General features: G+C 41.6%; 1 protein-coding gene across 3 annotated transcripts; it reads right to left on the reverse strand.

The window, feature by feature from the left end:
- Positions 1-20: 20 nt before the first annotated feature.
- On the reverse strand, positions 21-25,158 carry LOC106570376 (mannosyl-oligosaccharide 1,2-alpha-mannosidase IA). Of its 3 annotated transcripts, none has more exons than XM_014142629.2 (12): positions 24,370-25,158; positions 22,117-22,213; positions 21,817-21,932; positions 21,363-21,443; positions 18,744-18,838; positions 15,295-15,409; positions 15,024-15,117; positions 14,760-14,875; positions 14,258-14,477; positions 3,631-3,803; positions 1,759-1,874; positions 21-1,414 (listed from the first exon to the last, which is right to left on the reverse strand). In XM_014142629.2, exons 1-12 carry the CDS (start codon positions 24,883-24,885, stop codon positions 1,276-1,278), a joined length of 1,878 nt encoding a protein of 625 aa, XP_013998104.2. In that variant the 5' UTR covers positions 24,886-25,158; the 3' UTR covers positions 21-1,275. The 3 variants fall into 3 exon arrangements, 2 of the variants coding, with proteins under 2 accessions (XP_013998104.2, XP_013998102.2); XM_014142627.2 differs by having other exon boundaries at positions 15,295-15,418; XR_001320657.2 differs by lacking the exon at positions 3,631-3,803 and having other exon boundaries at positions 15,295-15,418.
- Between the last annotated feature and the right edge of the window lie 1,360 nt (positions 25,159-26,518).

Here is a 26,518-nt window from a genome sequence, read left to right on the forward strand (position 1 = left end):
AGAAAGCACCCCCCCCCTTCCCCCCCCACCACACACACACTGGTCGTTGCCATGTTAGGGATTTTGCCTCCCTGTTATTCAGGTATTTCCTCATGCCACAGTGACCTGTGGGAGGGCCATGCCCTCATTGCCCTGTGTTCATCAGGCAATATTTACTTAATGCAACATCCAAAGTCCTACTAAAAATACACAGCCCCTGTAGTTGAGTGGAAACATTCATGGCTATTTGCAGATATGCAGTGACACCAGGGTTCAATTCCTGAATCTACACATTTTGTCTTCCTTTAATATATCTCCCTGTTTCCCATCTATCAAATAAAGCATATAACATACTATTTAAAAATCAGTAGCCTATCTTAATATTACAGAAATTAATAAATGACTATTGATTATGAAAGTCTCAGATTTGTAATCAACTGAGCCATCAGGGAAGAAATCAAATATTACTTTTTCCAAGTCATTTTAAGTAATGTAGGGTAAGCTAATGTATAGTGCACATGTAGAGAAAGTAAGAGGGAGGTGGTAGTTGTGAGCATGTAATCATTTTCACTAAGCTCTCTGTTCACTTTTTGGACCTTATGAATAATTTCCCTCTTTCTCCTGGGACTACAGCTTTCTATAAATCATTTTCCAAGCCATGGATCGCGTTCAGGATAAAAATTGATCGATGAGGAGTGTTTTGCATCGTGAGTCAGAGAAGTGCTGAAATCCATCAGAAATATTTACATTTATATCTTAGTCCTTAACCAGACACTCTTATCCAAAGCGACTTACAATTAGTGAAATTATCTGATAATAAAAATAACTGGCATGGACAGAAAATCCTACACTGAAAAAACTATATTTTTTTTATCATAGCAGACAGATTTAATGCACAATGGATGTATCACAAATAAATATTGACACTCAGACAGCTGATGTTCAGCTTATTCCCTGTGATATGGGAATTTCCCTCACAGAGGCAAAGAAGTAGATATATATAATCATTGTTGGTTTCTGATGATTCACAGAAACAACAACAGCTTTCAGTGAGACAAAATCAGTTCAACAGTATCCACAGAGATATGTGTCTCACTGACCATCCATCTCCTGCAGTTTAATCAAAGTGACTAGGGCCAGAAAGGGGGCCCCCAATCATTTCTTAGGGCTTTTTTTGGGGCCAGGCCTCAGAGATGGAAACTTAAAGGCAAAATGTTTGGGCTAAACACTGGAGCTAAGCCTGACAATGAACATACACCATATATGGTCCATTTCAAAAAGAGCCCTATAAGCCTGTCAATGAGTCCAATTGGGTCTGTGTCCTCTCTCCTGAGAGCAGTTCCTGGGGATGACAGGTAGAGGGTGTGCTTCTGTGTTAAACACCCAGTCCTTCAGAGGCAGGAGATCGTCGTCAGAGAACAGCAGGTACAGATACCTGTAACACACCAGAGAGAGAGAGGACGGAGAGGAGGAGAGGAAAACACTATTAAAATTAGGTACAAAAGGAAGCAAACACTGACATATATTACAAACTTTACACAATAAATGTACAATAGCGTTATCTTATGGTTATTGCTAGTGTAAAGCGCAGAGAAAATATGAAGATAGAGAAGGGAGGACAGGAAAACACAATTAAGATGAGATATATAGACAGAGACAAAGTCAAAACGGACAGAGATGACAAACTCTGTAAAATAATGTTATGGTTATTGCTAATGAAAAACACAGAGAAATGACAAAGATAACACACACGATGCTTGTATCTTTTCCTTCACTCACTTGAGTGTTTCTGCCAGAAAGAAACTCTGCTGTAGGTTGTCGTGTTGAATTATATGGCCGTAGACATCAATGATACCAGAGTACCCTGTGGCAAGTCGACAGTGTCGCTCCAGAGCCTGTAAAATAAAAGTACAATCCCATCTTTAACTAACCGCAATAATCAGACCAACATTTCCATTTTACATGTAGTTGGTTTTATGGTTAAGTTATTTTAGGGTAATCACACATAGGACTACAGTATCAAAATGGGCTGATAGGTAATGTACCACAGGATCATAGGTCAATTTATTGTAATGTATTTATCATTGATATACAGTGCCTTCGGAAAGTATTCAGACCCTTTGACTTTTCCCATATTTTGTTATGTTACAGCCTTATTCTAAGATGGATAAAAAATACAATTCCCTCAACAATCTACACACAATATCCCATAATGACAAAGCAAAAACAGTTTTTTTGTTTTTTTTTGCAAATGTATTACAAATAAACAACAGAAATACCTTATTTACATAACTATTCAGACCCTTTGCCATGAGACTCGAAATTGAGCTCAGGTGCATCCTGTTTCCATTGATTATCCTTGAGATGCTTCTACAACTTCATTGGAGTCCACCTGTGGGAAATTCAATTGATTGGACATGATTTGGAAAGGCACACACCTGTCTATATAAGGTCCCACAGTTGACAGTGTATGTCAGAGCAAAAACCAAGCCATGACGTCGTAGGAATTCTCTGTAGAGTGCCGAGACAGGATTGTGTCGAGGCACAGATCTGGAGAAGGGTAGCAAAACAAGAAAAAGCCATATCTCTGTCCAGTGTCTGTGTTCTTTTGCCAATCTTAATCTTTTATTTTTATTGGCCAGTCTGAGATATGGCTTGTTCTTTGCAACTCTGCCCAGAAGGCCAGCATCCCAGAGTTGCCTCTACACTGTTGACGTTGAGACTGGTGTTTTGCGGGTACTATTTAATGAAGCTGCCAGTTGAGAACTTGTGAGGCGTCTTTCTCAAACTAGACACTCTAACGTACTTGTTCCACTTGCTCAGTTGTGCACCGGGGCCTCCCACTCCTCTTTCTATTCTGGTTAGAGCCAGTTTGCGCTGTTCTGTGAAGGCAGTAGTACACAGCGTTGTACGAGATATTCCGTTTCTTGGCCATTTCTCGCATGGAATAGCCTTCATTTCTCAGAACAAGAATAAACTGACGAGTTTCAGAAGAAAGTTCTTTGTTTCTGGCCATTCTGAGCCTGTAATCGAACCCACAAATGTTGATGCTACAGATACTCAACTTGTCTAAAGAAGGTCAGTTTTATTGTTTCTTTAATCAGGACAACAGTTTTCAGCTGTGCTAACATAATTGCAAAAGGGTTTTCTAATGATCAATTAGCCTTTTAAAATGGTATACTTGGATTAGCTAACACAACGTGCCGTTGGAACACAAGAGTGATGGATGCTGATAAAGGGCCTCTATACGCCTATGTAGATATTCCATAAAAATTCCGCCTTTTCCAGCTACAATAGTCATGTACAACAGTAACAATGTCTTCACTGTATTTCTGATCAATTTGATGTTCTTTTAAATGGACAATTTTGTTTGCTTTTCTTTCAAAAACAAGGACATTTCTAAGTGACGCCAAACTTTTGAACGGGAGTGTATGTAAAATGTAATATATATATTTTTTTACTTTTAATAAATTAGCAAAATATTCTAAAAAAACTGTTTATTGCATTGTCATTATGGGTTAGTGTGTGTAGATTGATGAGGGGAAAAAACCAATTTCATCAATTTTAGAATAAGGCTGGAATGTAACAAAATGTGGAAAAAGTCAAGGGGTCCGAATACGTTCCGAAGGCACTGTAAATATATGGCCTCACCTCCAGAGCCTCCCAGCCCCACTCTCTGTACTTGGGGTCATGGGTCAGTCTCCACATGTACATGTAGCTCTCCACGACCTCTGGCCTCAGGATGTAATGCCTTTCGTTTACTCTGGGTGCTGAGGCCTCCGCTCCATCATCAAACCGGAACACCTCTGGGCCCAGTTTAGTGGCTGTTGGATTTTAGGTTGGATTAGAAATGACAATGCACTATGCTAAACATATTGTTTGATCTCCAGCACCTGATTAAAAAAACACTGGATATGCACTGGATATTATTGTGCATAATTATGTAATATGCTGGAGAATAGTCATATTAGAGAGAAAGCTGTATGATTACAATTGTTTCTGCCAAGGTGCTACACTCAGGGATTGAGACCGGGGTTCAATCCCTGGGCAGTATGTACCTAGAGAAGGGAGCGTTACAGCTAGATCACACCCTACTCAGGTCCTACAATCTTACAGGTTAACTTTATTCCCTGCAACTACTTTCAGATGCTCTTATAATACTTTATACTTATATAAATATACTTCTACTCTAGATGTCTACAGGCTACCCATATGCTTATCTGTAAACACAGTACCAGTCAAAAGTTTGGACACACCTACTCAAAGGGTTTTTCTTTATTTGGACTATTTTCTACATTGTAGAATAATAGAAGACATCAAAGCTATGAAATAACATATATGGAATCATGTAGTAACCAAAAAGGTGTTAAACAAATCAAAATATATTGTATATTCTTCAAAGTATCCACCCTTTGCCTTGATGTCAGCTTTGCACACCGTTGGCATTCTCTCATCCATCTTCACTTGGAATGCTTTTCCAACAGCCTTGAAGGAGTTCCCACATATGTTGAGCACTTGTTGGCTGCTTTTTCATCCAACTCATCCCAAACCATCACAATTGGGTTGAGTTCAGGTGATTGTGGAGGCCAGGTCATCTGATGCAGCACTCCATCACTCTCCTTGGTCAAATAGCCCTTACACAGCCTGGAGGTGTGTTTTGGGTCATTGTCCCATTGAAAAACAAATGATAGTTGAACTAAGCGCAAACCATATGGGATGGCGTATCGCTGAAGAATGCTGTGGTTGCCATGCTGGCTAAGTGTGCCTTGAATTCTAAATAAATCACTGAGTGTCACCAGCAAAGCACCCCCACACCATCACACCTCCTCATCCATGCTTCACGGTGGAAACCACAAATGCGGAGATCATCCGTTCACCTACTCTGCGTCTCACAAAGATACGGCGGCTGGAACCAAAAATCTCACACTTCGACTCATCAGAACAAAGGACAGATTTTCACCAGTCTAATGTCCATTGCTCGTGTTTCTTGGTCCAAGCAAGTCTCTTCTTCTTATTGGTGTCCTTTAGTTGTGGTTTCTTTGCAGAAATTTGACCATGAAGGCCTGATTCACGCAGTCTCCTCTGAACAGTTGATATTGTGATGGGTCTGTTACTTGAACTCTGTGAAGCATTTATATGGGCTTCAATCTGAGGTGCAGTTAACTCTAATGAACTTATCCTCTGCAGCAGAGGTAACTCTGGGTCTTCTTTTCCTGTGGCGGTTCTCATGCGATCCAGTTTCATCATAGCGCTTGATGGTTTTTGCGACTGCACTTGAAGAAACTTTCAAAGTTCTTGACATTTTCCGGATTGACAAAGTAATGATGGACTGTCATTTCTCTTTGCTTACTTAAACTGTTCTGGCCATAATATGGACTTGGTCTTTTACCAAATAGGGCTATCTTCTGTATACCACCCCTACCTTGTCACAACACAACTGATTGGCTGAAACGCATTAAGAAGGAAAGCAATTCCACAAATTATCTTTTAACAAGGCACACCTGTTAATTGAAATGCATTCCAGGTGACTACCTCATGAAGCTGGTTGAAAGAATGCCAAGAGTGTGCAAAACTGTCATCAAGGCAAAGGGTAGCTACTTTGAAGAATCTCAAATATAAAATATATTTGGATTTAACACTTTTTAATTACTACATGATTCCATATGTGTTATTTTATAGTTTTGATGTCTTCACTATTATTCTACAATGTAGAAAATAGGAAAATAAAGAAAAACCCTGGAATGAGTAGGTGTGTCCAAACTTTTGACTGGTACTGTATACAGTGCATTCGGAAAGTATTTAGACCCCTTGACTTTTCCACATTTTGTTACGGTACATCTATATTCTAAAATGGATTTAAAACATTTCAAATCCCCATCAATCTACACAAAATACCCCATAACGACAAAGTGAAAACAGGGTTTTAGATTTCTTTTTTCAGATAAAAAAAACAAAACAACTTTGCTGTAAGACTTGAAATTGAGCTCAGGTGCATCCTATTTATATTAATCATCCTTGAGATGTTTCTACAACTTGATTGGAGTCCACCTGTGGTAAAATCAATTGATTGGACATGATTTGGAAAGGCACAAACCTGTCTATATAAGGTCCTACAGTTGACATCGCATGTCAGAGCAAAAACGAAGGAATTATCCGTAAAGCTCCGAGACAGGATTGTGTCGAGGCACAGATCTGGGGAAGGGTACCAAAAAAATGTCTGCAGCATTGAAGGTCCCCAAGAACAGAGTGGCCTCCATCATTCTTAAATGGAAGAAGTTGGAAGAAGTTTGGAACCACCAAGCGGCACATGACAGCCTACTTGGAGTTTGCCAAAAGGCACCTAAAGGACACAGACCATGAGAAACAAGATTCTCTGGTCCGATGAAACCAAGATTGAACTCTTGGCCTGAATGCCAAGCGTCACGTCTGGAGGAAATCAGGCACCGCTCATCACCTGGCCAATACCATCCCTACGGTGAAGCATGGTGGTGGCAGCATCAAGCTGTGGGGATGTTTTTCAGCGGCAGGGACTGGGAGACTAGTCAGGACCGAGGGAAAGATGAACAGAGCAAAGTACTGAGAGATCCTTGATGAAAACCTGCTCCAGAGGGCTCAGGACATCAGACTTGGGCAAAGGTTCACCTTCCAACAGGACAACAACCCTAAGCACACAGCCAAGACAACGCTGGAGTGGCTTCGGGACAAGTCTCAATGTCCTTAAGTGGCCCAGCCAGAGCCCGGACTCGAACCTGATCTAACATCTCCGGAGAGACCTGAAAATAGCTGTGCAGTGACACTCCCCATCCAACCTGAAAGAGCTTGAGAGGATTTGCAGAGAAGTATGGGAGAAAATCCCCAAACACTGGTGTGCCAAGCTTTTAGAGTCATACCCAAGAAGACTCGAGGCTGTAATCACTGCCAAAGGTGCTTCAACAAAGTACTGAGTAAAGGGTCTGAATACTTATGTAAATGTGATACTTCAGTTTTTTTTATTTATATAAATTAGCAGAAATTTAGAAAAAACAGTTTTTTCTTTGTCATTATAGGGTATTGTATAGATTTATGAGGGGGAAAAACTATTTAATCCATTTCAGAATAAGGCTGTAACGTAACAAAATGTGGAAAAAGCCAATGGTCTGAATACTTTCCGAAGATGGCGCCGAAGAACATGGCTGACGTTTTACGTTCTCCCAACCAATTGTGCAATTTTGTTATTTTGTTTGCCTTTTGTGTAACTTATTTTTTTTACTTATTGTGTACATAATATTGCTGCTACCGTCTCTTATGACCGAAAATAACTTCTGGACATCAGAAAAGCGATTACTCACCACGGACTGGAAGAAACTTTTTCCTTTAACGAGTCCGACGAGAAGGATATCCTGCTTTCACTCGAACAGGCCCAGATCCACGCCTTTTGCGTGAAGAAAAGACGCCGGAAAAGGGGACGCAGATCGGGGATCTTTCTGAGAAGCCGGAGGCGAGCGAGTAAACTCCCAATGCCTTCCAATCTCCTTGCTAACATGCAATCGTTGGAAAATAAAATTGATGACCTACTATTAAGATTATCCTACCAAGAGGACATTAAAAACTGTAACATCTTATGTTTCACCGAGACGTAATTGAACAAAGAAACAGACAATATAGAGCTGGCGGGATTTTCCATGCACCGGCAGAACAGAGACGCTACCTCTCGTAAGACGAGGGGTGGGGGTGTGCGTCTTTTAGTCAATAACAGCTGGTGCGCGATGTCTAATATTAAAGAAGTCTCGAGGTATTGCTTGCCTGAGGAAGAGTACCTTACCACACTATCTACCAAGAGAGTTCTCATCTGTATTATTCGTAGCTGTCTATTTACCACCACAAAGCGAAGCCGCCACTAAGACAGCTCTCAACCAACTCTATCAGGCCATAAGCAAAGAAGAAAATGCTCACCCAGAAGTGGCGCTCTTAGTGGCCGGGGACTTTAATGCAGGCAAACTTAAAATCAGCTTTACCACATTTTTACCAGCATGTCACATGTGTAACCAGGGGGAAAAAATCCTGGCCCTCCTTTACTCAACACACAGAGATGCATACAAAGCTCTTCCCCTCGCTTCATTTGGCAAATCTAACCACAATTCTATCCTCCTGATTCCTGCTTACAAGCAAAAACTAAAGCAGGAAGTACCATTGACTCACTCAATACGGAAGTGGTCAGATGACGCGGATGCAACACTACATGACTGTTTTGCTAGCACCGACTGGAATATGTTCCGGGATTCATCCAATGGCATTGAGGAATACACCACCTCAGTCATCGGCTTCATCAATAAGTGCATCGATGATGTCGTCCCAACAGTGACTATCCCAACCAGAAGCCATGGATTACAGGCAACATCCGCATCGAGCTAAAGGCTAGAGCTGTCGCTTTCAAGGAAAGGGAGACTAATCTGGACGCTTATAAGAAATCCCGTTATGCCCTCAGACGAATTATCAAACAAGCAAAACGTCAATACATGATTAAGATTGAATCCTACTACACTGGCTCTGACGCTCGTCGGATGTGGCAGGGCTTGAAAACTATTACGGACTACAAAGGGAAGCCCAGACGCGAGCTGCCCAGTGACGCAAGCCTACCAGACGAGCTAAATGCCTTTTATGCTCGCTTCGAGGCAAGCAACACTGAAGCATGCACGAGAGCACTAGCTGTTCTGGATGACTGTGTGATAACGCTCTCGGTAGCCGATGTGAACAAAACCTTTAAACAGGTGAACATTCACAAAGCCGCTGGGCCAGACAGATTACCAGGACGTGTACTCAAAGCATGCGCAGACCAACTATCAAGTGTCTGCACTGACATTTTCAAACTCTCCCTGACCGAGTCTGTAATACCTACATGTTTCAAGCAGACCACCATAGTCCCTGTGCCCAAGGAAGCAAAGGTAAACTGCCTAAATGATTATCGCACCGTGGCACTCACGTCGGTAGCCATGAAGTGCTTTGAAAGGCTGGTCATGGCTCACATCAACAGCATCCTCCCAGACACCCTAGACCCACTCCAACTCGCAAACTGCCCCAACAGATCCATAGGTGACGCAATCTCAATCGCACTCCACACCGCCCTTTCTCACCTTGACAAAAGGAACACCTATGTGAGAATGCTGTTCATTGAGTACAGCTCAGCATTCACACCATAGTGCCCATGAAGCTCATCACTAAGCTAAAGACTCTGGGACTAAACACCTCCCTCTGCAACTGGATCCTGGACTTCCTAACAGGTCGCACCCAGGTGGTAAGAGTAGGCAACACCACATCTGCCACACTGATCCTTAAAACCTGTTAGGGATAGGGGGCAGTATTTTCACGTTCGGATGAAAAGCATGCCCAGAGTAAACTGCCTGCTACTCGGGCCCAGAGTCAAATATTTGCATTTTATTAGTAGATTTGGATAGAAAACACTCAGAAGTTTCTAAAACTGTTTGAATGATGTCTGTGAGTATAACAGAACTCATATGGCAGGCAAAAACCTGAGAAAAATCCAACCAGGAAGTGGGAAATCTGACGATTGTAGTTTTCTTTCTAATCCCTATCGAAACTACAGGGTCTGTGGGGTCACATTGCACTTCCTAAGGCTTCCATTGGCTGTCAACAGCCTTTAGAAACTTGTTTCATCCGTCTACTGTTACTGGGCAGAGAATAGGAACTCAGTCTATCAGTGGACTGCCTGGGACCAGTGAGTTGTGTACTGCGCTGGCACATTTGGCGCGCCGCTCCTTCTTTTTCTTCTGTAATGAATACGCTATTGTCCGGTTGGAATACGTTTTATGTTAAAAAGACCCTAAGGATTGATTGTAAACATCGTTTGACATGTTTCTAAGAATGGTAATGGAACTATTTGACTTTTTGTCTCTTGTTTTACCCTCACGCGTTATGCCTTTGGATAGTGATCTGAATGCGCGAACAAAAGGAGGTATTTGGACATAAATATGGAGTATTTCGAACCAAAATACAATTTCTTGTGGAAGTGGGAGTCCATTCCGACGAAGATCAGCAAAGGTAAGGGAAGCCAGAACTTGGCGGGTAACTGTATAGCTTGCTTTGATGGCTGAGCTCTGTACTCAGAATATTGAAAAATGTGCTTTCGCCGTAAAGCTATTTTAAAATCTGACACAGCGGTTGCATTAAGGAGAAGTGTATCTATAATTCTTTCAATAACTGTTTTAAAGTTTATCAACGTTTATGATAAGTATTTTGGTAAATTGATGTGCTCATTCAATGGAAGTTTTGGGTGGCAATACATTTTCTGAACATCACGCGCCAATGTAAAATGTTTTTTTTTAATATAAATATGAACTTTATCTAACAAAACATACATGTATCGTCTAACATTGAGTCCTGGGAGTGTCATCTGATGAAGATTGTCAAAGGTTAGTGATTAATTTTAGCTGTATTTCTGGTTTTTGTGATGCCTCTCCTTGCTTGGAAAATGGCTGTGTGGTTTTTCTTGTGAAGATGTCCTAACATAATCTAATGTTTTGCTTTTGCCGTAAAGCCTTTTTGAAATCGGACACTGTGGTTAGATTAAGGACACTCTTATCTTTAAAATGGTGTATAATAGTTGTATGTTTGAGAAAATTGAATTATGAGATTTTTGCTGTTTTGTATTTCGCGCCCTGCTATTACATTGGCTGTTGGCTAGGGGTTCCGCTCACGGAACTCCTGTCCATAACAGGCTAATACCGGGGCCCCTTTGGGGTGTGTACTTAGTCCCCTCCTGTATTCCCTGTTCACCCACGACTGCGTGGCCGAACACGACTCCAACACCATCATTAAGTTTGCTGACGACACAACAGTGGTAGGCCTGATCACCGACAATGATGAGAAGACCAATAGGGAAGATGTCAGAAAACTGGCAGTGTGGTGCCAGGACAACAACCTCTCCCTCAATGTGAGCAAGACAAAGGAGCTGATCGTGGACTACAGGAAAAGGTAGGCCGAACAGGCCCCCATTAACATCGACAATGCTGTAGTGGAGCGGGTCGAGTTTCAAGTTCCTTGGTGTCCACATCACCAACGATCTATCATGGTCCAAACATACCAAGACAGTCGTAAAGAGGGCACAACAAAACCTTTTCCCCCTCAAGAGCCTGAAAAGATTTGGCATGGGCCCCCAGATCCTCAAAAGTTTCTACAGCTGCACCATCGAGAGCATCCTGATCAAAGCCTGGAATGGCAACTGCTCGGCATCTGACCATAAGGCGCTACAGAGGGTAGTGCGAATGGCCCAGTACATTACTGGGGCCAAACTTCTTGCCATCCAGGACCTATATAATAGGCGGTGTCAGAGGAAAGCCCATAAAATTGTCAGAGACTCCAGTCACCTCCGGTACCAGAGCGCTTGGACCAAAAGGCTCCTCAACAGCTTCTACCCCCAAGCCATTAGAATGTTGAACAATTCATAAAAATCACCACAGGACAATTTACACTGACCCCCCCCTCAACTAGCCTGTACCCCTGCACACTGACTCTGTATATAGCCTCGTTATTCTTATTGTGTTTCTTTTTATTATTACTATTTATTTTAGTCTACTTGGTAAATATTTTCTTCTTCTTTTGAACTGCGCTGTTGGTTAAGAGCTTGTAAGTTAGCATTTCACGGTAAATTCTACACTTGTTGTATTCGGCGCATGTGGCAAATAAAGTTTGATTTGATTTGAATGCACTGTACATTGATTTTTATGTGGACCTATGAATATATAACTCATTATAGCCTCAATGTCCACCCTGTGAGTTATGCATCTTGATAAACACACTTTAAAAGGAAATCAGATCTGTATCAGAAACTGAAGCTTGGCTTCCATTAGGTATTAAGACACATTCTCAAACTAACACTTTGTTTCAACTGCACTGCCAGTAAGTTGGTAGGTATTGGAGGATCTCCCTTTCACATTCTAACTGATGCCCGTCACTTTGGCAAGAAGCATGTTTGCAGGACTGTTCCTCTTTATAGCCAGTCTGTCGAATGTAGTTGCAGTGATTTGCAATGAGAAGAAAGTTTGTGCCTTAAGAGGGTTCGTCAGTGAACATGAACTACAATTTCCCTGATGCTGACTTTTTGCGGACAGGTGACTTAGTCAGGTTTAACTATGGCAACAATAAGAAATGGAAGGACAAGACCATTCCCGAAGACTTCACAGATGACGAAAGGGTATTACAGACGTTTTGAGTGGCTTCATGACATTTGGGGCTACATCTGGTACAAGAATGGGCAACATTTACCAAACCCTGAACATCAACCTGTACCAAGACCCAGTCCGCAGTGAGGAAGCAGGCAGTTACTCCTGTGCTGTAAAAGGATGTGAGGATCTTCACTCTCCTGCATGTCTCCTTGGTAACTGCTGGGATACCATTAGTCCAAGTCCAAGGTCATGTTTCTACAGGCAGTCAGAAAAGGGCGTTCAGGCAGCTACTTCTCTATTGTAAGAGGCCTTGAGAATCTCCCATTGGAGGTACACTTATTGTGAAATATGGCCCCAAGAACACTTCAGTGTCAGTCAGTGGTGAAATAGAGGAGGGCAGTCCGTGACTCTGAGCTGCAGCAGTGATGCCAACCCACCAGTGACGTCTTAAACGTGGTACATGAGCAATGGGACTGAAGTGAGAGTCGACCACACAGGAGAAGGAAGAGAACAGTACATAAGTGTCAGTCTGGGAGACATGATCCAGTACTACTGTATGGCTGAGAACAAGATAGGAGCTCAGAACTCTACCCTCTTGGACCTTAACATAGGTGTGTCTTCGCAGTGTCTGTTTTGCTTTCTGTACTGGCTTCGGTGGGCGTTGCCCTGGCTGCTAAAGCTTCAGGTCTCATCTACTGTACACTGAAGAGGAGAAGCAGGAAGTGATGTCAGAGAAGGAAGTGATAGAATAGGACGTGATGTCAGAGGAGAAAGTGCTGTCAGATGTGAGTGTGAGGACCAGAGCCTATATTTATGAAACCCTTGACAACATCTTCGCAGACCCTGATGAGTATGATGACATACAGGGTGACAACTACACAGGCCTTCAGAGAAATCAGGGTGACAACTACACAGGCCTTCAGAGAAATCAGGGTGACAACTACACAGGCCTTCAGAGAAATCAGGGTGACAACTACACAGGCCTTCAGAGAGATCAGGGTGACAACTACACAGGCCTTCAGAGAGATCAGGGTGACACCTTTTCACATACAATGGCAATATGAATGTCCCTCAAACATTTTCTCAAATCTCTAACTTTGTACATAAGTTCCCATATTACTTAATTGTGTCATGTAAATATCTAAGGCAATGAAATTGAATAAAATGTGTAATGCTAGTTAATGTTATGTAAGAGATGTGACATTGTTATTGTTTTGTTATTGATCATGCTATTTAGGAAAGCTTGTTAAGTATTAACTAATGGTAATTCATCATTAGTCCATCCTTTTAGTGGATTTTTACTGTTAACACCTTTACAGGTGACTAACTATTAAACCTGTCAAGCAATAACTAATGATGTAATGCCATATCTGGTTGGGGGTGGGGCTTTGTTGGAGCATAGGATTGAGAGTGGTAGAGGATTCGTTGTTTGTTTTCGCCCTTCGCCTGTAAAATACTGAAAAGCCAAATAAAAACACCTTGATTAAAAAAGCATTAACTAATGGCGATTCATTTTGAATCCATCCTCTTTATGGGGCCCTAGAGTAAAAATGGTTCAGACTTTAATTAATGAATTGTGAATATGCCATGACAGCATGTCAATTACACACCCTGTAAGGCATCTGATTGGGCTTTGAGTATCTATCTATCTGTCACGCCCTGACCAGGTGAACTCGGGTATTTTGGGTCAGGGTGTGTCATGTTGGGTATTTTTCCTTGGTTGGTTTTCTATGTTTGCGTTAGAGCCTTGTGTTAGCTCTATGGGGTTTATTTCTATGTTGGGTTCTGTCGATTCCCAATCAGAGACAGCTGTCGCTAGTTGTCTCTGATTGGGATCACATTTAAGTTCCTTTTTTCCCCACGCTGTTTGTGGGGTGATGTCTCTTGGTTTGAGCAGTTAACGTATCGGCATTTTCTTGATTTTGTGTACGTGTTTATTTCAAGTGTAAAGAATAAACATGTGTTCGCTCCCAGCTGCGTTTTGGTCCGCTTCCTCGTCACCCGACGACGATCGTTACACTATCTATCTATCTATCTATCTATACACACACATACTCAAAACCCAGTTCAAAGCCCAATCAGATATATATATATATATATATATGTGTGTGTGTTCCTACGTGTACGTCTGTAGGACTCGTGGCAGGTATGGGTGATGTTAGCAGCCAGGTCCAGTTGGTGCTGCCTGGTCTCTGGACTGCCGTGTTCAGCCCCGATCCCGATCATCCCTCCAGAGAAGCAGGCCAGGTGACTCATCCTGTGGTCCAGGATACCCCCTCTCCACTCAGCCACGTAGATCAGCCCCCCAGGAGACCTCTGGACTAGGTTATTCTCTATGGCCTAAAGCAGGGTACAGTAGATGGGTATCATTAGTAAACAACATGTGAAGAGTTTCATTCCAAAACGCGATATGTCCATTTTCAGAAATGTTGGTAAATTGATATTAATAAAAAAAATATATATATATTTTTCATCAAATGTCTTTGCCTCTTTTCGCAATCTCTCTTTCCCTTTTCGTGCTCTGTTCTATGGTTCTGTTCTTGTTCTCACGCTTCACCTATTGCTATTCTGCTGTTATAGCATAATGTGGTTATAGCATGCAACCATACACTGTATGTGTACCTCCAGTGCAGCATAGTACATTCTTTTAGCAACTTCATCTGTCCTGTCTGACATCAGGTAGGATTTTATTAGATACTCGTAGAAGCTGTCACCAAGGGCCCCAATGGAGACATAATCTGAAAAAGATAAGCAATAACGCATGATCTGCCATGCCATATAACACAAGTGGCTGTTTTCAGACAGGACAATAACATCAAAGAACAATGTAATCCCTCTTAGTTTAATGAAGGACTGCAATTACTCAATAGTCAGATGGTGACTTACGCTGTTCCCAATTCCCACTGACTGGGTTGAGAGCGTTTGGGTAGAGGCCACGTGGCTTGTCCAGTTGGTTCAGGTGTTTCCTAATATTCATAACCTGAGGGTGTAGAGAAGTAAGAGAGCGAGAGAGACAAAAAACAAGTTCATTTATTTAACAGTTGAGCTCAATATGGGTTATTCTTTCTAAGCACGTGTTATTTTCACATTACATCTGATTTTAAAGACTTGAAAACAAAAGCATTATATGTGAAGCTTGTGGAGTTACAGCACTCACCTTCTCGGTATAAATGGGATCATTGGTGAGTTCTGACAGATGAACAAACTCCAGATGCAGGGTTCCAAACTCTGCTAGAACACTGCTCCTCCCTAAATCCCCTCCGGACGACCTCCTGGAATCACTAACACAGGAACAGACATGAGAGAGAAATGCTAGCCTGATGACTCACACTAAATTCTTCCGCTGCTTTGTCGTTTGCTACATACTTTAGTCTGAGACAGCCATCATTGAAGTCATTTGTGGTGACGAGGAGCGATTGGATCGCCTCTAACCAATCAGAATATCAAAACCAATTACGATTATTCAAACCGCCCCCGTGTGTTCTGGCTCTAGCCCAACCCATTCTGTTTCTGGACCAATCAGACCCCGAACTTGTTCACATTCGGTGAAGGGTCGGGGAGGTACTCAGATCCAGAACCATTCCGGAAAAGTCCGTGGGCGCGGCGTAGCGTTTGGCCGGTGCAAGGAGTCTGGGTAGCCAGGCAAGAGAAATGTAACATTTGAAACCTGCCTGCTGTACTGTAGAAGTTGTACCAGCAATAACACATACATTATGCATTGGGCACATTCAGAATTTTATGAACACAATGATCCTCCCAATTTGCAAATTCTACATTTGTTCAAATGTGAGGGTTAAGTTGCTAATACTGTTCGGTTAGCTGAATTACACCATGACATCCCAGGGTCTCTGTATTTTTAAAATTAAATATAGGCCTAATAATAAAGAGGTCATTTAAACGGTAAAAATGAATTTCCTTTTAATGTGGCATGAACACAACCTGTCATGATATTTTAATCTGATTGTCAAACAAATCACTTCAAAAAGGTAGGCATGTTCGTCCACTCCAAAATAATTACAGCATTCAAACTGCATGGCATTTGATGAATGGAAATAGACATCTGTTACAAAACACCAAAAAGTGTGTCTAATGTCATTCAGTGATGGCCATTGATTAGGCCTACATTAATTGATGCGTCTTGCTGACAAATTTATATTTTTTTGTAGTTGGGACACCTGAAATGGGGCTGAAACTGTCCTGGGAAAAACAGGATGGTCACCTTAACACACACTGTCAACTTTTACTAGACTAGGCTACAATGTGTATTACCATGAACCTCAAATATATGTAGGCCTACTGGTAGCCAGTGATGTAGCGGTAAAAAATAAAATTGGTGGGTAAACTCTGATTGCTGGTCGCGGTAAAAAAAAAAAGTAACTCTCCCTAAACTTTCAATGCATTATTATTATTTTTTTTTTAAAGGTGGGTAAACGGCATTTACTCTCCACTAGGAGGCCTACACCAATGCAGATAGCCTACCCTCTCAGCCAAGGCAATTTTAAAGACATCAACACACGCAGAATAGCCTACATTCATAATAATAAGTTACTTGAATCTAAACATGTTTTACACCATAGTTCATGAGTTGTCCATAATTCATGAGTTAATGCTTGGGAGACTTCAAAGATTATGTGACATAAAACACTACCTTTCTTTCCTTACATTAATGACATTTATAACAGTGTTATTTATCATTGTTAAGCATTTAACAATTGAATTAGAACATTGAACCTAAAACCTGTACGAATCATTGATCTTGGAGATCTCTGAAAATGCACTGTAAGTGTAACTACGCCTACGTAACATTTCATGATGTTTCGCTGTGAAAACAGTTCTCATGAGCACACAAATCCAAAATAATGTAAGCCTATGTGATATTGTTGACCATCATCATCATCTAATCGAGGAATGAAAACAAATATTGATAGAATATAATGAAGCTAAATAAAATGGTCTGTTACTTCTGATGCAGAGATCACCAGTACCCTCGCGCATCTGAAAAACAAAACAACGAGAGCTCCAAACAGCTGACCGACAAACGCAAACAATGATAAATCAACGGATAAATCAAATGCATTGGAATAAAGGCTATTTTTAAGAAAGTCGCATGGCAAACAAATGCCGAAAATGAGGAAGTACAAAGGAACATCTACACATAAAGGAGGTCAGCTGAGGCCGAAATTCAGCACTACTGGATGGACAGCACCGCCACATAGAAATACATTTTTTAAACCATGACAGATCGGTGGGGGGTATTCGTTTCATTGGTAAATATGAAAATAAAATATTCCAATGTAAAACATATTTACCACTGCATTCTAAACAAATAGGAAACGTGTTAAATTGACATTATTTCAAGACCCTCCCCAAAGTTGGACTTTTGTTGCATTTAGGGGAGTTAACGTCTCATTCAGGGGAGCTGAGCCCCCGACTCCCCCGTAATTCGCACCATGGTTAGCTGAATAACTTACATTCAACTCAAATTGGCTATGTAATATTTATGTAGTAATGTATCATTTCCTCTGCTCTTCTGCAAAGGTGCTGGCTGTCATGCTCTCTAATGCACATGGCGGAAATATCAGTGTGTTGCCCTAAAATGAGTAATTTCACAGGCTTATTATTTCACAGTGTTATTGGAGATAGCTGTAGTCAGACAGATGGATATGCGGTAAGCTCTAACCAGCTTTGATCACACAGAATAATCATTCCTAACTGTGACAAGCCTTGATTGGCTAGGCGGATAAGTACTTGATGTGACAGAAAAGCATTGATTGGATAAAATTACCATTATAGGCTGAGACAATCTATAGTTGTGTCTTGGATATCCTTCTTTTTGTCCAGTTGTCAGCAGACAGCACGGTTCATGTCTGAAATATTATTTTGTCTTTCTGATAAAAGAACCTGGAGAATAATCCTGATGACAAGAGTCTATTCTGCTATAGATTATGAGCAGATCCTGACCTGTTAGTCTTTCTCTTCTACCCAGACCTGTTCCTCATTCACTTCCATAATATTCTATATTTAGATATGGAGGAGGGGGATGTTGATCTTCCCCCACTCTGAGCCTCTGTCATTCCCAGACACCTGACACATCGATCCCAGATAAGCCATTGATTGACAGCTGGGGAGAGGGAAGCTGACAGGCTGCCAGGAGCACCAGCTTAGTTTACCCTCCCTCTAATGGCCATGGCAGATTGCTTCACACTTCTCATTCACTTCACACTTACTTTCCCTAGGGACTAGGAAGGAGAGCTGGGCCATCAGGCAAAACTGAATATAATGACTCTCACTTCTGCAGTGAAAATGCATTTTGAGTAAAAATGAACAGGATGGATTCCCTCTCTCTCTCCAAATGTCTTTTCCACTGTGGTTTTAATAGTATTACCGGGATTAGATAAATCCAGAGTTCATCAAGTGTAACGCATGATGACACGCTGCAACTAATTAGATCACGATATATAGTCCTGCAATCTATTTACAGTCCAAGAATTACGCTACCTACAACAGCATAGCTACAATGTGTCAGTTTACGTACATTGTTTCAGTGAAGACTACCCTGCTCCAGCAGAAGAGGTATTAAACACCCAACTAGGAAATGCTACCCACCCGGCCAGGATGACAACTCCATGTGGTATGCCTGTGGGAGTGTTGAAGGCAGGTAACAGATTTCTCCCCAGCTCCACCACTTTCCTTTTAAACACCTGGAGAGACAAGATAGCTGTTCAGTTCAGTCCAGTTAAATCAGTCCAGTTAAGTCAGTTCAGTTAAGTCAGTTCAGTTAAGTCAGTTCAGTTCGGTGGAGACAGCTCAGTTGAGACAGCTCAGTTGAGACAGCTCAGTTGAGACAGCTCAGTTGAGACAGCTCAGTTGAGACAGCTCAGTTCATCTAAAGTAGTAGATGTGTGACTTTATGGGACAGCTCAGGGCTTCGTGCCCTCTTCTATCCCTCTCCTCAGTGTCTGTCTGGTGGCGGGTGGGGTTTGGCAAGGGACAAGGAAAGGGGAGGAGTGTTGTAGTCTTCGTTGTAGTTCACCTTTTGTAGACTGCATCTAGTTCAAGCACTTCTATGCTGAAATCACATTGTCAGTGTATCACTTTTCAGGGAGTGTTAATAACAGCTGTGGCAAAGTTGGTGTCCCATTTATTGTTTCCTGTCCTGCATGTCCCCAAAGGAAATGTGCCTAATGACTCTCCTTGTATCCAGTAGGGCTGTGACAATACCAGTATTACACTATTTTTTCCATAGCAAAAATAAAAACACAAAGAAGACCAAAGTCTTTGGTCCTTTAAAACCTGCTTTATGTAAAATGTTGTGTTCTATAGCTTAGAAAATAAATACAAGTGACTCTGGATGACAACATAATGATGTTTGTTTTTAACATTAAATCCCTTTTCGTGTTTTGTTTCCATACCACAATACTAACAAATATCTCAATACTGGTATCATCCCAGCCCTAGTATCCAGGTGGACCACATAAGTATTATCTAATGATACACAACCTGTATAAATCCACAGGCACAGCTTGACAAACTTACAAAGTATGACATGCAGCTAAAAGAAAGAATTTCACCAAAGTAAAGCCAAAGTTGGAGTCAAAGAAGAGCTTGGGACACATTGTGCCTGTAGCAGTGTTCTGTCTATCTGAAATGCTGCATTCGTTTAAAACCAATTACTGCCTCTGTTTGTGAACAAAGCAGCCAGCAACCACAAACAAGCAGTCTTGGTTAACCCTCAATATAAAAGTCTGAGAAAACACTCTGCAGGATATAATGAAACTGGTACTGTGATGAGTATGTTATGTTTTCTTTCATTTCTGAAACGACTGTATCAAGATAATAATCCAGCTTTCTCTTTACAATTATTTAAGGCTTGAACAAGTGTCCTTGAAATTGCACAGCCTGTAATCACATCAAGAACTGAGAGCACAACCTTGTGAAGAAATGTGCTCTGGCAGAGGAAGGTAATACTGGTAGTCATGTTGCCATGGTAATCTGAAAATATACTGTAATCTCACCCAGTGTAATTGATCACCATACAAGGAGAAAAACAGGCTGTTGGGAGCTGTCCATGGTGCCGAATGTCCTCCCAACTCTCATACCTGGAGCTGTATGTGTTAAATGTCTCAGAGCAGGAGTGCTGATCTAGGATCTGGTTCCTCCCGTCCATGTTATCGTAATCATTGTGATCTAAAAGGCTAAACTGATCCTAAATCAGCACTCCTACTCTGAGACACTTGATACATACAGCCCCAGATTTTAAGACTGTTTAATTAGAGAAGGCACAACTGAGCCCTAAAACGGTATTCTTAATTACTGTAACAGTTGTCGTCGGATAAAGTGGACCAAAACGCAGCAGGAATATGTGCACTCATCTTCTTTTATTTGGTGAAGAAGGAGAACCAAAATAAACACGTACACAAAGGAAACACAACGACTATATACAGGCTGGTAAGGCGCAAGGCTATACACAGAACAATCTCCCACAAACTACAAAACAAAACACATACCTATATATAGGACTCTCAGAGGCAACTAGAAAACACCTGCCTCCAATTGAGAGTCCAACACCAATAAACAAAACATAGAAATACAAAAGACTAGACAGAACATAGAAATACACTAACATAGAACAGTGCCCAAAAACCCGGAACTAACAAATCAAACCCCCTTTAAATACAACACACACAACCCAAACCACATAAAACAAATACCCTCTGCCACGTCCTGACCAACCTACAAATACAAATAACCCCTATACTGGTCAGGACGTGACAATTACTTCATAGTCTGGTCCTTGATCCTGTTCCCAGCTGTGATAACTGACCATCCCCACAATGGATCAACTGCAATGGAATCATTCTACGACAGAGCCTGCTTAGTTCCGAAAAAGAATGCCTTGATTGTGGATAAATTCCAGAACTCAATCAACCTACATCATTTCAGTGTGTGTGGTATTAATGGAATTCTCTAATCTGTCCGTGATCGATGAATTATAGGATATATAAGTTTTGACAACTGCACACAACAACCAAGGATGTGATGGTGGTTCTCTTTGATTCTAGGTCATTCATTTGAACGGCCGCATTATCAGGCAAGAGGATGTAGAGCTGTTTTCCGGAAGACAGATATCTTTAGGCCTCATATAACGGTGGGAGACATTATACCTGAGTAATACCGCTGTTAAGCAATGTAGAAATGTGAGGAATAAACTATGATGGATCTCACCTCCTCTCCTGTTAGGTAGTAGGCAGACAGCAGGCCACCCACGTAGCGGATATTCACTTCAAACAGAGAGGCCTCTCCACCCTGTGTGGAGAGAGAGAGAGAGAGAGAGAGAGAGAGAGAGAGAGAGAGAGAGAGAGAGAAGAGAGAGAGAGAGAGAGAGAGAGAGAGCGAGATTGCTTTTCATTACAGACGAGGGATACTTTCTATTGTGTCTGACGAGCTGTCGGAGGTTTGGCTCCAGGGTTATTTAAGGATGTTTTTCATTTTTTTTCACAGCGGGCATAATCTCCCTGCCTGAACCATGATTGATATGCAGGTCCACCATTCTCAGAGTGACGTCCCTATCCAACTCTAACCTGTCTGCACGCTGTTCTGGATTAGATTTAAAGTGGCCTATGTATAGCCCCACTGACAGCATGAATTATTTGTAATAAGGGAAAAATGACCCACTTACTACATTGAGGTTCAGATTGTTCTCCACCCACTCCTTGGCCTCCTGGTACTCTTCACCAAGCCCCATAATGTAGAGGGTATCCAGAGAGTCCACGATAGAGGCACCTCTTAACCCACCTGTGACACCAACACACCAACACACAATGGACTGTACTGCAGACTAGAAACATTAACTGCTATGGACTGCACTGCAGAGCCATTAACTGCAGACATTAGTTTATAAACTTCCATGTAGATAGAGTATGTTCAGAAGCAGGGTACTGGTATGCCATATAGTACGTCCAGGGAGCCATTTACTCACCAAATGTCCTGCCATCATTGCCATTCCTGGAGAGTGGTCGCAGCTCATTCTCCCCCCATGCGTAGCGCTTATAGTTGTCCCAAGCAAACTTCATCATCTGAAATAAAAATACATGTGGTAGAATCTCAGTGAAATAAGTATACTAGTTTTAGTGATAGACAAACAGATGAAAACCTTTAATTAGTTTTAATATCAAAATTGAACAGCTCATTGCAGTCGTTTCATAATCTCCATGAAATGATATCATTGCAATAGGATGAGGTCATTCAAGCATCACATTTCTGTGATCCAAGGGCTCCCTCTGGAACCACCAGTAACATTAGTAACAACCAACATCCATTCATCTCCTCAGCCTACTTATTCACATGGCTTAGGCTAATGCATATAATGGCTTACACGTTATATTATCGTAATATGCATCTAATTTTGCCAAATTAACTTCTCTCACCATGGGGTCTGTTTATATCTCAAGAGCTAATAACCTACTCCATTAAACAACTCCTCTGCCTGCAGTCCTTGTCAACAATCTACCAACAGTGAGTCGCAATAAGCAGTAACTGTATATCAGTTTGTTTCTTATTACCTCTTGGCATAGATTAGCAGTTATCTTGAGGTAACTGTCGGTAACTGTGTTAGGGAAAGAAAAAGAGAACAAAAAAAAGAAAAAGGCTGTAGTTCTGTTGCACTGGCTCTGGCTTTTGTGGTGATAGGACAATGTGTGAGACAGGTGGAGAGAACAGGGAGAGATGAACTTTGGAGATTATGTGTTGCTTTATTCATCAAAACAGCAGTACCAGTGAGGAAGACAGGTAGGCCTATTCATGGTCTTTCACCAGGAAAAGCCTTGGGGTTGACCATTGTAATCAAGATGACCTATTCTGGATGGGATCTTTGGCACCTCTGAATCATCTGCCTTCAATAAAGTATCAGATGGCCCTATTTCCCCTCCAGAGGTTTTGAAATGACACGGAGCGTCCATTGATCAGAACTTTAGGAAGAAAGAAAGATCTTGTATAAAAATTGAAGGGGTTTTAGTTTGACATTCAAGCTTGCTTGGCTTTGTTGCAGCCGTGTCAATGTCATTTTATACTTCCGCACAATGAATATCCAAATGAGGCCAAAGATAAGTCACATTCTCCTTGCCAAGAAATGAACAAGAACCCAAGTTAGACCAATCTCTGGCAGTACAATTCTTAACTGATATGATACTGTAATAGCTTTCTGAAGTTTTGAGCCTCTATTTCTATGAAAGAAAGCTTCTGTTTGACTGTAAGTAGCCCAGTTATGAAAAACAGATCAAAAGAATAAAAGCTTCTGTTTCATTCTGGAGAATCGTGGCTGAATAGCAACATAGATCACTCACAGTCTACAGCTGCTCTACAGTCATGGGCTTTGCAAATAGCTTGCCTGGTAAATAATATATCTCTATTCTCTGTTTGAATGAAAGAAGCTACTGTACGTTGTGTGTGGGAATATTCACCCCCCTAGTTGCTGTGTGTGTGTGTGTGTGTGTGTGTGTGTGTGTGTGTGCTTTGGAGACGTTTGTAATAAGTAGTGTCAGGTAAAGGTGAATAGCGGATATGACTGTTGGGAGTCAGGAGAATCATCATGTTCGACAGTCAGGAGCCTGTGCCCCAGAACAATGAGGTGCACTGTGCGTCCTAAATCGCACCCTATCCCCTATATAGTGCACTACTACTCATAGGGCTCTGGTCAAAAGTAGTGAACTATGTAGGGAACAGGTTACCATTTGGGACAGAAACCCAGTGTCTGGACGACTGGAGCAGCCCTGCCAATCAAACAGCATTACCTCAAGAGATCTGTACAGTAGGCTTTATGACCCCTGCACCCCACCTCTGCCAACCCACACACTTACCATGCAGCTCCATTATTGACCTGGAGATATGCAGCCTGCTGATGAATTTGTCTGGCTTTTAAAAAGATGCCAACTGCATTCCCTCATGGGCAACAGTGAGGAGAAACCTTATCTTTCAGTCTGGGGCTGTGCCTGAATCCAGGCTATTTAGTATAAAATTCACAATAAATCCTAATTAATTTAAAAGTGTTAATCATTGAGTAGACCTACAGCCTCAAGCATGTTGTTTCCATTAACAGTTATTTGCTCAAGGACATTGATTGCTCAAGCTATTATTGTCCTCCTGCCTTCTCCACATAAACCTGTCTGTAGCAACGCGTTATCCTATCCTATTATGATACCATATGGCAATGCATAGGCCTATCACCACCACTTACCTCTTTGACTTTCTCCCGACGCTGCAGAGATTCAGGATCACTAGGTTTCCCATAATTTGCCAAATATGGCGGTTTCAGCATACAATTCCTCAACTTCACTCTCACAGGTGAGCGCGCGCGACTTGATACCACCACGCCCCTTGTATGCACCTTGTTGTCTGCAGCGTCACCTTCAGACGTATGTTCCATTGAAACTGTTCCTTGACTACTTTCCTTGTTATTATTTGTCTGTTTTCCATTTGAAGATGAGAGTTGTGATTGTATACGTAGCACTCCAATATCGAACTGAGCGGCTCCAATGGGTGAGCTGGGCTGTGCACTTTGTCCATTCATAGAGTCGGTGATAACCGCCGAGTTGTCCGAATTATGTTGAAAAATACGTTTCAAACGAGATGTTTCAGGCAAAAAGAACAAAGCTCCAAATCCCAGACTTCCGAGAAACAGTAAGAATAGAAATGTCTGCGGTAAACGATGCCCCACGAATGAAGTTTTACCTGCGAGCGTTTTGAAAATCATCTCGTCTCAGTTTGCCAATACAACAGCTACATTGTTGATAAAGTCAATTGTTGTGTCCTTACATTTTCCCTCGTGGCCGTTACAACATAAAGAAAATAATTGAACTTATTTAGTTTGAGTAGAATTCCAACGTTAAATCTTCCCAGAGTATGGCGATATCCACTCGTCTGTCATAGCGATTTTATGAACGCACGAGCATTCTTAATCAGGTCTCGTTCACTCAAGCATGTTCAGAATTCTGATACTGTACAGTACCTGTGTGAAGCTAGCCACAATAAGGATGGGCCACAATACTGGAATTTGCGGTTCGGCTTCAAAATGAAAGTCCCCAATTGAAACTGATGAACGGATACGAATAGTGTAATAATTTTACATTTTAGTTAGCAGACGCTCTTATCCAGAGCGACTTAATAAAGTTAGTGCATTCATCTTAGGATAACTAGGTGGGACAAGCACATATCACAGGCATAGTAAGTAAACTTGTCAATAAAGTAGCTATCAGCAAAGTCTGAGCTAGATGGGGGGGGGGGGATTTAAGATACTCTAAAGAGGTAGGGTTTCACGTGCTTTGAGAAGATGGGCAGGGACTCTCAAGCACCAAGGTCTTGTAGTGGAAGCAATCTTCGACTGGAAGCCAGTGGAGTGTGCAGGGGAGCGGGCTGACATTGGAGAACTTGGGAAGGTTGAAGACCAGGGTGGCTGCAGCGTTCTGGATAAGTTGCAGGGATTTGATGGCACAAGCAGGGAGCCCAGCTGGGCTCCATATTAGGACTAGAGAATGCTAAATAACAATGGAATGTTGTTATATAACTTTAAAATATACACAATTAATTTGAGAAACAGTATAAAAACAGTTCAAATCCCACTGTGGTTGTATTAGAGTGCATAATTGCATTGGGGGCATACAGTGCGTTCATAAAGTATTCAAACCCCTTGACTTATTCCACATTTTGTTGTTACAGCCTGAATTCAAATATATCGATTTTTCTCACACATCTACACACACTACCCCATAATGACAAAGTGAAAACATGTTTTTGACATTTTTGCAAATGTATTGAAAATGAAATAGAGAAATATGTCATTTACATAAGTATTCACACCCCTAAGTCAATACTTTGTACTAGCACCTTTAGCAGCGATGACAGCTATGAGTCTTTCTCTCCACCCCATGGCAAAACGAGTAGAATTGCATGAAGTTACAGTGAACAACAATATAAACACATGTGAAGAGTTGGTCCCATGTTTCATGAGTTGAAATAAAAGATCCCAGAAATGTTCTGTATGCACAAAAAGCTTATTTCTCTCACATTTTGTGCACAAATTTGTTTACATTTCTTTTAGTGAGCATTTCTCCTTTGCCAAGATGATCCATCCAGCTGACAGGTGTGGCATATCAAGGACCTGATTAAAAAGCATGATCATTACACAGGTGCAGCTTGTGCTGGGGACAATAAAAGGTCACTCTAAAATGTGCAGTTTTGTCATACAACACAATGCCACAGATGTTTCAAGTTTTGAGGAAGCGTGCAATTGGCATGCTGACTGCAGGAATGTCCACCAGAGCTGTTGCCAGAGAATGTAATGTTAATTTCTCTACCATAAGCCGCCTCCAACATAGTTTTGGAGAAAT

The sequence above is a fragment of the Salmo salar genome, chromosome ssa14 (assembly GCF_905237065.1).
Source record: "Salmo salar chromosome ssa14, Ssal_v3.1, whole genome shotgun sequence".
Classification (NCBI taxonomy): domain Eukaryota; kingdom Metazoa; phylum Chordata; class Actinopteri; order Salmoniformes; family Salmonidae; genus Salmo; species Salmo salar.

What these genes read in the sequence shown, in the direction of transcription:
- LOC106570376 (XM_014142627.2), bottom strand. Translation starts at nt 24,885, where the DNA reads ATGATTTTCAAAACGCTCGCAGGTAAAACTTCATTCGTGGGGCATCGT. An exon ending in CAGTGGGAATTGGGAACAGC is followed by an intron (nt 14,876 to 15,023) that starts GTAAGTCACCAT and finishes TATCTTTTTCAG; the next exon opens with ATTATGTCTCCATTGGGGCC. An exon ending in TGTACTATGCTGCACTGGAG is followed by an intron (nt 14,478 to 14,759) that starts GTACACATACAG and finishes ACCCTGCTTTAG; the next exon opens with GCCATAGAGAATAACCTAGT.